This window comes from Sceloporus occidentalis, unplaced genomic scaffold (genome assembly GCF_023333645.1).
Source record: "Sceloporus occidentalis isolate IW3139 unplaced genomic scaffold, rSceOcc1.0.p SCAF_8, whole genome shotgun sequence".
NCBI classification, from domain to species: domain Eukaryota; kingdom Metazoa; phylum Chordata; class Lepidosauria; order Squamata; family Phrynosomatidae; genus Sceloporus; species Sceloporus occidentalis.
In genome coordinates, this window is record NW_028316988.1 from 369,900 (window position 1) to 380,421 (window position 10,522).

At 51.0% G+C, this 10,522-nt stretch overlaps 1 protein-coding gene across 15 annotated transcripts in view; it reads left to right on the forward strand.

Moving 5' to 3' along the window:
• The window catches only part of EIF4G3 (eukaryotic translation initiation factor 4 gamma 3), a 50,616-nt gene extending 41,862 nt beyond the window's left edge, over nucleotides 1-8,754 (forward strand). For all 15 annotated transcript variants that reach the window (XM_089537264.1, XM_089537266.1, XM_089537269.1 and 12 more), the window contains 14 exons: nucleotides 157-292; nucleotides 665-759; nucleotides 985-1,078; nucleotides 2,070-2,187; nucleotides 2,558-2,781; nucleotides 3,181-3,296; nucleotides 3,624-3,796; nucleotides 3,953-4,078; nucleotides 4,349-4,430; nucleotides 4,810-4,908; nucleotides 5,140-5,286; nucleotides 5,820-5,901; nucleotides 6,661-6,807; nucleotides 7,539-8,754. In XM_089537264.1, the coding sequence (XP_089393390.1) occupies nucleotides 157-292; nucleotides 665-759; nucleotides 985-1,078; nucleotides 2,070-2,187; nucleotides 2,558-2,781; nucleotides 3,181-3,296; nucleotides 3,624-3,796; nucleotides 3,953-4,078; nucleotides 4,349-4,430; nucleotides 4,810-4,908; nucleotides 5,140-5,286; nucleotides 5,820-5,901; nucleotides 6,661-6,807; nucleotides 7,539-7,720 (1,821 nt within the window). In that variant the 3' untranslated portion in view covers nucleotides 7,721-8,754. The remainder of the gene's footprint in view (nucleotides 1-156; nucleotides 293-664; nucleotides 760-984; nucleotides 1,079-2,069; nucleotides 2,188-2,557; nucleotides 2,782-3,180; nucleotides 3,297-3,623; nucleotides 3,797-3,952; nucleotides 4,079-4,348; nucleotides 4,431-4,809; nucleotides 4,909-5,139; nucleotides 5,287-5,819; nucleotides 5,902-6,660; nucleotides 6,808-7,538) is intronic.
• The last annotated feature ends 1,768 nt before the right edge of the window (nucleotides 8,755-10,522 follow it).

Below are 10,522 nucleotides of genomic sequence, written 5' to 3' on the forward strand. Positions count from 1 at the left end.
GGGCTGCCTTGGTTTTGTAACTCACTACTCACTACAAAATGTACAGGCCCCTGTAGTTGCCCCCTGCCCCTGTCCACACATCTCCCTGCTGCCCTACTGGGCCCCAGACAGAGGAGAGGGGCCCCTTTTGAGTCTTTGCTTTCCTGCCTTCCGTAGTGTAACTGGATTTCACGGAGGGCAGATCAAGGCCCCAAGACGATAGAGCAGATTCACAAAGAGGCGAAAATCGAAGAGCAGGAGGAGCAGCGGAAGGTCCAGCAACTGATGACCAAAGATAAGAGGAGGCCGCCGAGTAAGTGCCCCATGTTCTGAGTGCAGGGCCTGCTGTGCATCACCCATGAGCGTGAGGAGAGAGGATGCTGGGTTAGGGGATCTTGGGTGGTTCTGGGGCAAGGCTGTGGGGAGAGGATGGCGCTGTGCCCGGGGGAGCCTAGCCACCCTTCCACAGCCAGCGCAGAGGTATTGTGTGAGGAGATGCTGGGTCTCTCCTTTGCAGCATCTTTAAAGGTGCTTACATAACTGAGGGTTAATAGCAGAGTCAGTCACCTACAGGAATCTGGCCTGAACTCACTCTGCCGGAGAGATGTCCAGGAGATGGGTCCATACAGCCATCTTGATACATATGCATAAATGTTCAAATGGTCCTTTGTTCTGTACCTTACAGGTATCCAGCGGGTAGAGGAGGGTGGCTGGAACACAGTGCAGGGGGCGAAAAACAGTCGCGTGCTGGACCCCACCAAGTTCCTTAAAATCACCAAGGTGTGTATGAAGGGAGAGGCCCAGGGGCAGAGTGCGCCCTTTATGGCATTGCCTGGCTACTTCTCCCACTCTGCCACCTTTACCTTTCCCATTGGGCACCTTTGAATGCTCCCCCACTGGAGTGCTTCTCTGCAACTGCCCCTGGTGATTGGAGGCTGAGGCCAGACAGTCTTGGAGGCATATGGGGCTGTGGTCCTGATCCCGGGCCTCTGTATTGTCTTGCAGCCCACGATGGATGAGAAAATCCAGCTTGTGCCTAAAGCCCAGTTGGGCAGCTGGGGAAAGGGCAGCAGCGGTGGAGCCAAGGCCAGTGAGATTGGTAAGTGTGCCAGACACACACAGTACCTGGCTTAGCAATGCCACTGTCAGAACAGATACATACTTTAAAATAGCAGGTGTGGATTGGCCTAACATTCTTCAAAAAGGTCCCGTTTGGGCCTGCCACTGGAAATAGCACAGGAGGTTGAGGCTTAGTGAACAAGGGAGTACAGAGCTGGTGCCACTATCACAGAGGCCCTGCTCCTGGCGGATGGTGGGCAGCATCCATTAGCAGCAGTGCCTCTGGAATCAGAACGCAGGCGTTTGACTCATGGCAGTCGTATCCTAGGGTTTTCTTGGCAGGATCTATTGCAAAGAGGGCTGCCATGGTCTGCTTCTGAGGCTGAGAGAGGGTCACTTGCCCTGTTTCCACACAGTGGGTTTCCATGGCTGAGAAGGGATTTCAACCCTGGTTGCCCAGAATCCTAGTCCAATACTCAATCTGGTGTATCACACTGGCTCTTACATTATGCTCTGCACACTGTTTTAAATGATTTTCAAATTGCTTTGTTGTATGTACCTTTCTCTGGGACATTTTATGATGGGTCAGGGGATATCTATTGTATCTATGAATGAGAGAGACTGAGAGCACCCAGAAGATGGTGGTTTTTAAGATACCTAGGCTATTTATAAGTCACATTCCTTTCCCTGGCCATATCCCCACCCCTAATAATAATAATAATAATAATAATAATAATAATAATAATAGGATTTATTTATATGCCACCCAATCACTGGGAATCTGGGCGGCTTACAACAGAGGGGATAATAGACGGTTCCCTGCCCTCAGGCTTACGATCTAAAAAAAAAGGCTTAGTGGAAGTCTTCTGTTCTGAAACACAGGAGAGATTCCCACAGATGTGGGGCTGTTCTCTGCTTGCCCGCCGTACGTAGCGCAGGCGTTCACAGCAAGAGCTTTGGGGCTCTTCTCTCTCGGGAGGTTTCTTAGAGTCCTGGAGACAGCTGTCACTCTCCCCAACATCCTCTTGCAGATTCCTTACGACCAAGTGCCACTAGTTTGAACCGATTCTCTGCACTGCAGCCTCCTGTGTCATCTGTATCTGCCTCAGCCACATCCTCCGAGTTGGACTCTCGCAGGGCCTTATCCAGGTGAGCCCCGGGCAGACCGTGCCACCGCCTCCTCCTCCTGTTGCTGCCCTGTTCATGATGGTTTAGGTGTCATCTCATTGCCTCAGAGGTGGTACTCTGGGAGTGGCCCTCGTCCTCCCAAGTGATTTGGCTGTATTTGTTTACCATCAGTGCATGCATGTGTGCTCCAGGCCACACTTCACACTTTCGGGAACCATCTTGTGTATGTTAAGAAAGAGAGGAACGTGGGTCTCCTTGAGAAATTCTCTTTGGTTTCTGTTCACTGCATGATGCCTGTGTTGGCTTTCATTTGGAAATCATCTATGAGGTGGCCTTTCCAACAGTGACCAGGGCCAGGACTTTGCCTGTAAAATGCCTTTCCCTTCCACAGTCGGGGGAGCACAGGGAGGGAGAAGAACGACAAGCTGCTGCCCTCTTCCATTTCCCGGCCCAACACCTTCTTGCGGGTCAGCGGTAGCAAAGAGCAGCTCCTGGACAACCAAGCGCAAGAGGAGCAGCGGAGGGAGATGCTGGAGACTGTCAAGCAGTTGACAGGCGCCCTGGAGAGCGACCGGAACAGTGCCGAGGCCGAGAGAAATAAAGCCAAGGAAACGGGTGAGAGTCAGCTTTGGTCATTTCGTTCGCTTTGTGCCATTGCAGTTTCTGAGCTGAAATGGTGACCTTCTAGGATGGAGCCCTCTGTCCAGTGCCTCTCTCCCTTTTGGGGGTAAAGCACTCAGTCTGGTGTGTCTGACGACTTGGGCTACGAAAAGGCCTGGGAGAGATTTCTGCTTGTCTGGAATCCATGGTTTACCTGGCTGTTGGTTTTGCCATAGAATGGGAAATGATGCGCATGTAGATTATGAAAAGAACTGGTTTAAAGAAAATGGCGTTGTGTGTGTCAAACTGCCTTTCTAGGCTCAGGAGAGGTTTGGGCGTTTGTGTTTGTTTTCTTCCAGTGGAGAAAGTTTTCTAAATCTCATATTTGACCCCCAATGTCCCCTTCCTTACCAGCCAAGCCCGAAATTCCCACATCCCCCTCCCAAGAAAAGCCCGCGTTGTCAGAAGAGGAAATAGAGAGAAAGTGCAAATCTATCATTGATGAATTCCTGCACATTAATGATTATAAGGTAAGTAGAGCCAATTCTGCGGCGTTTGTGCAGAAGGGGCATGGTGCTGTTTCCTCCCTTTTCGTTCTCTCTCTTTTTCACAGTCCCTTGGGGGCTTTCAGCACACACCTTTCTCATGTTCTTGGCCCTGACTCTTCAGGGCCTGGCATACCTGCAGCTAAAAGCAAGAAGCCCTTGCCTTCGCATGGCATCTGTGCATGGCTAGGGATGGAGGGTTTTAATGCAAGGGAAAGGACCTCTCTAGCCTGCTGCGGGATCTACCAGCCATAGACAAAAAGGCACCCATTCTCTGCCCCTGCCCCGTCTCCTTTTGTGTTCTCTACATAGGAAGCTGTGCAGTGTGTGGAGGAGCTCAGTGTGCCAGGTGTGCTTCCTGTGTTTGTGCAAGTTGGCGTGGAATCCACCCTGGAGAGGAGCCAGATCACCAGGGATCACATGGGCCAGTTGCTGTATCAGTTGGTGCAGTGTGAGAAGCTGAGCAAGCAGGACTTCTTCAAGGGGTTGGTAGTCTGCCAGGGAAGGAAGGGAGGTCTCTGGGTATTGCTTTTCCCTTTCGTGAGCGTTAACTGCAGGCTCTTGCTTTTGGGTTGAATGCAGAGGCGGCCGGCAGCCTTCCAGGCAGAAGGCGCCTTCAACCGCTTGACTTTCTCCCATAGGTTTGCGGATACCTTGGAGATGGCGGATGATATGGCTATCGATATCCCCCACATTTGGCTGTATCTGGCTGAATTGGTGACGCCAATGTTAAAAGAAGGAGGAATCTCTATGAGAGAACTTCTGACGTAAGCAGGGCCCTCTCTTTTATAGATGCTGCCCAAACTTCAGACCCTGAAATCCTCTCAATGTATTAGTCAGGGAGCCAGTCTGCTCTCCGTTGTTCGGTTATTGTAAGGACTGAAGCCACAGAGGGTAGTGGCTCCTATCAGTTACCTACCTGCCAGGCCTGGCCAGCTGTGGATGCTGGGTTCGAGGAGTAGGACGCCTTTTATCCTTCCAGCTGTGGCCTGTGGCCCAGTGATGAAACCGACCCTTTTGTTTCTCTTGTGTTTCAGAGAATTTAGCAAACCCTTACTTCCTGTGGGAAGAGCTGGCATCTTGCTTTCTGAAATATTGCACCTTCTATGCAAACAAATGGTAAGTGCTTGTAGATCTGTGTGTGCGTTTACTTATGTGTGTGTAAGAGAGATGGGTAGTCAGGGGACCTCTGTGCAGAAAGCAAGGCTTCTGTGCAGGTACTTGGCATTAACAGTTTGGCCCAACTAGGAGAGAGCAGCCTGCTCTCAGGAAGCAGTGAGTTCTCCAGTGGCTGTTTGGACTCAGTCCTGAAGCTTCTGCAGCCACATTCAGTTGAGCCCTCCTGGGAGAAGTGTTGGCTGCAGTGAGCCTTTGGGTTGGACCACATGGCACCCAGGTTGGGAGTGTGAGGCCCAGGTTCGCCTTGCAGTCTCAAGGCTGGCTTCCTCCATTTTCCCTGCTGGCCTTTCACAACCCAGCAAGTCGTTTTGTCTTTTAGAGCCATAAGAAAGTGGCAGCCTTATGGAGGGAGGCTGGCCTCAGTTGGAAAGACTTCTTACCCGAAGAGGAGGATGTCCACACCTTTCTCACGGAGCAGGTGAGTCGGGTCGCGTTTTAGTCTGGCTAGATGAAATATGAGGGCCCCTCTTGGCTTTTCTTCCATCATAGAGTGCTCTTTCTGTCTGAACAGATGCTAAAGCGTTGCTCCCTGTTGGGGTGGCGGGGGGGGGGGGGCGGTGGAAACATTTCATTTCGTCCCACAGCAATGTTTCTCAGAAAAAGCTCATGCCACGTTTTTTCTAAGCTGCCTTCTCTTGTGATGCTACAGAAGTTGGACTTCACAGAGACTGACAGTTCCAGTTCCTCAGAAGCACTTTCAAAGAAAGAACTCTCTGCTGAAGAGCTGAACAGACAGTTGGAGAAACTCATTGTGGAGGACAAAGCAAACGACGAGCAGATCTTTGACTGGGTAGAGGTATAAGACCCACATCCACACAGACACACCACCAGCGCACTCCTCGGGGGTGCTTCCTCCCAGCCTCCTCCCAGGGAGGCAGGGCGGCCTTTGGTTCAGGGCAGGGCAAGGGCAAGTCACCTCTTTCTGCCTCCATCCCCATTTGGACACCAAGCTTCCCTTAATCCCCCAGTGGATGCCTTTCAATAGATGCAATAGTTACTGGAGAGGCCTCTGCCACCAGAACAGCATTCTCCTGCCCTGATCCTGAGCCTAGCTAGGGCTAGGAAGAGGAATCCTGGCACTGATGGCTGCAGAGTGCTTTGAGACTGTGAGGCTTATGCGCCACCGGAGTGTGACTCAAGCGCAGCCGGCCGTGACAGTGGAAGGCAAGCAGTCAGATGAAGGAGAGCCTCTTGGGGAGCATGGATTTGGGAGAAAGTGGTCTCACACGTGAGCTTCCTTAGGCTTTGCCAGCAGCCGGCTCCCCAGAAGAGGCGCTCTCTCCTGCAGCCAGTGTGCTTTTTAACTTGTGCCCGTCCTTTTGATTCCAGGCTAATCTAGATGAAAGCCAGATGAGTTCACCTACATTCCTTAGAGCTTTAATGACAGCAGTTTGTAAAGCAGCTATTATAGGTGAGTGGCACTGCGCACACGGAGGATCATGCGCCTGTGGGTCTTGTGGGTTTGGACTGGTTGCCGCTGTTTCTTTTTTAAGCGTGCCTGTGTTCCTTGCTCATCCATTCCTCCCACAAGTGGAAGTGGTGACTCACTGGAACAGTCCCAAGTTGTTCTCACCATAACAACAACAACAGCAGCAGCAGCAGCAATAATAATAATAATAATAATAATAATAAACTGCTATTACAATTACAATTCTTGCTGTTGTTGTTAAATAAAATCAGTGGGGAGGGAGGATTCTGTATGGCTCCTTTGGCTCCTTTCCATCTAATTTGGAATTGTGTGGGTTGAAAAGTTCCTGAGATAGATAGATAGATAGATAGATAGATAGATAGATAGATAGATGCTCTTTTTGTGTGTTTTAAAGCGTACGGGTTTTAATAACGTCTAAGGTGCCTTGAGTCCCAGTAATGGAGGGGAAGAAGGCTATAGATGAATAAAATGATTATGATAACAATCATAGGTTGGGGTGGGATGGAAAGAGAGAATCAGGAAGGGTTCTCTTCTTTCCATCTGTAGAGAGAGAGGGAGATGCCTAGAGAAAGGGCTGTTCAGAGAGGCAGATGCCAAGGAGGGTGCCAGTTCTTTGGCTGCCTCCTTCCTTCTCTCCCTGCTCCTCTGCTTGAGGTCTCTCTGTGCAGACAGATTCTCTTGCCACCTTCCTTCCTGGCCAGCCTTAAAGAAAGGCTCACGTGGAGTTCTTCTCTCTTCTAGAGGATAGTTCTAGCTTGCGAGTGGACACTGCTGTCATCAAGCAGAGAGTGCCGATCTTACTTAAGTATCTAGACTCGGACACAGAGAAGGAACTACAAGCACTTTACGCACTACAAGCATCAATAGTAAAACTTGATCAGCCTCCAAGTAAGTCTGTCGCACGGTCGGGTGGGGGCCACAAGGGTTTGAGTCTGATCTGTATAAAGGGGAGGGGGGGCAGAGGCCAGTTTGCAGTTTGGTTTCCTTGGGTTGCATGGTTCTGCTTTAGCTGGCTAGGAGGAACCCACCTGAAATCCTGCCAGGCCCCCATTGGGGTTTGTATGAGGATCAGTGTCAGCCGCTTGGAAGTGCAGCCCTCTTTGAGCCCATTCTCCTTCTTCTCCTCCAGAGGAGACCCAGAGTAACAGAGGGGCATGGGATGCATAGTGACACACCGAAGTGTCCCTCCAGTGTCAGACCGTTTGCCTGTTTTTATTTGAAAGCTGCTTGCAGTCTTGTGGGTCTGGGTGCCAAGCTTGCCCCAGTGGTCCCTGGGGTCCTCCTTCAGTTCAGGCTGCGCTGATGGAGATTGTCATGCAGAATGCAGGCAGCTGGATGGAAGGCAGGCCTCCTTCCCAGAGGCCTTTCTGGGCAGCAGTGAGACCCATTGCCTCCCAGCCTTGCCTTGCCTTGCTTTGCCTGTCCAGCCGCAAGAGACTGAACTGAATGGCTCAGTAAAACGCAAGACTAGGCCAGGCCTCAGAAGGGCCACTCTCTGTGTTCATTTCTGAGCTTTGGGTGGGGGCTTTTGGGGCCCCTGCTTTGGCTGCCGGCCTCAACATTTTTACCCCAGGCCTGCTCTTCTCTCCCTCCCCTTGCCTTCCTCCCCGCTGCCTCAGATTTGTTACGGATGTTTTTCGATTGCCTGTACGACGAGGAGGTGATATCGGAGGATGCCTTCTACAAATGGGAGATCAGCAAAGACCCCGCGGAGCAGAACGGGAAAGGCGTAGCACTGAAGTCGGTCACGGCGTTCTTCACGTGGCTCCGAGAAGCCGAAGAGGAGTCGGAGGACAACTAAAACTGAATGCAGACCATTAAAACTGAACAAACAGACCCTCCCCTCAAAAGAAAAAGGAATAAAAATCCCAATTTAAGTATTTTTGTAAGAACCCGTTTCACGTCTCGGCCAATCACAGTGCAGCAAGGCCAATTCTCGCGCGCCCAAGCCCCCTCCCCCTTGTGCACGAATGGGAGGGGGCCAACGGGAAAGAGAGAGGAACGAGGGAAGGAAGGAAGGAAGGAAGGAGTGCAGGGCGATCATGGAGGACAAGACGAGAGGAACGTGAGGTCCGCTTCCACTTCAGAGCGGAGGGCAGGAGCACTACACCAAAACACATCCCTTATTTATAGGGGAAAGAAGTCATCATCACAATCCCTTTCTTTTTCAGTTTCAGTCTTTTCCTTTTTCAACAAGGACTCATACTTTGGAAAGAAGCAAATCCGTTCAGACACACAGAGAAAAGCGAGAACCTTTAATTTATTGTTTTGAGAACTGCAAATGCCAGTGTAATTTTTTTCAAGTTGCAGTTTCTGTCTCAAATTGTATAATAGGCAAAAGCAAAAAAGGCAGAGGAATTAATGTCCCTCCCTTTCAGACCCAGCTCAGTTTTGTTTCGAAGCGCAGCCCGCTGTGTCATAAATGCGCAAAGGGGTCAGGAGACGGACGCCTTTGGGTTTTGTAGAGGAGAAAATGGCCACCGGATCATTCCCGCCCGCCTCCAACATTGAAAACAAGCGACAGAAGTGGAACCGAAGGAACCACATTCGAGAAGACGGCTGCGGACCAGACTGCTTGGGAAAGGATGAACTCACGCAACGCCAAACAGTGCTACCCTGGAAGCAGAAGAAGAAGAAAGCAAGGAAGGAAGAGAAGAGCAAAGTACTAGCGATACTTTCAGAACCTTTAGAGCAACTTTAAGGCTTGTAAATACATAGAACAAATATTTAAAAGAAGAAGAAGAAGAAGAAGAAGGAAGAAATTGACTCGATATTATTTCTTTTCACTTTCAAAATATAAAGAACAAAATAAAGACAAACCTTGCAAGTTTAAAAGAGCGGGCGGTGGCTTTCTCTTTCGACGGCAGCGGAGGGCGACGGACGGAGCTGCCACCCCAAGAGAGGGTCCGCAATTGCCCCCGGGGGGCTGCCTGGCCATGGGGGCGACGGCTGGGGGTCCTGGGCCAAAGGGAGTGGGGGGGGGGGACCTGTGGTTGAAGGTTGCCCTTTCTGTCGTGGAAAGAGGGGCCGGTGTTTCTGCTGGCTCCTCATCTGTTACTCATCCCTCCTGAGAAGGCCTCTTGCTCTGCAGGCCTTGCCTTTCTCTCTCTCTCTCTCTCTGAGGTGGAAGGAGTAGGTCGTTCTTGGTGTCAGGCTTGGTCCCAGAGGGCTGCCTCCCCAGAGACCCCTCCAGGGAAGGCCTTGGGAAGGGGGCACCCCCTTGTTCTCACTGGGACGACTTGGCTGTGCCGCATTGGAAAAGAGGTTGCAATGCCTGGCTGTGCTGGGTTGTTCCTAGCAAAGTCCTCGGAGCGTATCATTGGCGTTATAGCATTTGCAGGGCTGTGTGTGTTTGGTGTATTTCCATTGCAGGATGGTGGGGGATTGCAAATGGTCCCTAAGCAGCCTATTGGAGCTGGAAGAGGGAGAGGCTGGCTGAGTGGAAATGACCTCAGGAACCAGGCCCTACACTGAGGAGACTCAAGGGAGCCCCTGCTTTGCAGTCTCCTCTGCCTCTTGCGTAGGGAGAGAAAGGGGGACCAGATCCGCCAGCCAGGGATATTGTAGGGGAATGGGCATGCATTTGCTGGGCAGTCCTTTTCAGTGCTTGGCTATGAACAAAGCGGGGAATAGAAGAGGTGTGGGGCGTTGTATCTTCCTTGCAGAAATGGCTTTCTCTGAGCAGCGAATGCCTCTCCCAGCGTCCGAAGGGACCCTCGGGGCAAGAGGAGCCGCGGAGGTAAGTGACTGGGCAGGCGTCCATTCGCCAAAGTGGGCTTGGGAATGTCCAGGTGGTGAATTCGTATTAAGGCCTGGGTTAGCTCTTTGTTTTGCTCCAAGTTGGTTCTGTCTTGCGGCAGCCCAGTCTCCCAGAGTTTTCTTGGATAGCTTTCATGGCGTCATGGTTTTCAGGATAGGAACCCAATGGGTGACCCTTGGGCGAGAAGTCACACTCTCTCAGCCTCCGCAGGGGAAGGCAATGGATTGTGTGTTCAGCACTGTGTGAATTGACAGGGCTGTATAAATCAAGCTTAATAACAACAGTTATAATCTTGCCAAGAAAACCCTGCCATAGGGTCGCCATAAGCTTGAAATAGCATGAAGGGACACAGCCGCAGCAATGCCAGGGATGGCTCTGTGTTGGCGCTGGAGCTAATTGGTGTGACTCTGGGTCGCTGTCTTTGTGCGAACGGACGCAAGCGAGAAGGGCCACAATTCACTGTTTATAGACTGATACTCAAGAATAAGTCTAGAAAGCTCAGTCAAAAAGAAACCTGACCCAAAGCCCTGGGTCCGACTTCCACAGGTCCATAGTTTTGGCCCCAGAAGTGAGACTGTCAGGTTTGGTCAGATGGTGTGTGTCCTCCTGGCATGGATTGCTTGGAAGGATGTCAAGGGAAGAAGAGGAAGGCATCCCTGAATCTGAGCACCGGATCTTCATCCAGGGTCCCTTGCGGAATTATAGGGGTCTCTCTAATTCTCAGTCATACACACAAACGCACCTATATACATGCTATGTATATAGATATAGAGATAGAGATAGAGATAGAGAACCAGCTCTCCTTGCAGAATTGTATATGCAATTGTACATCTATGTATCTGT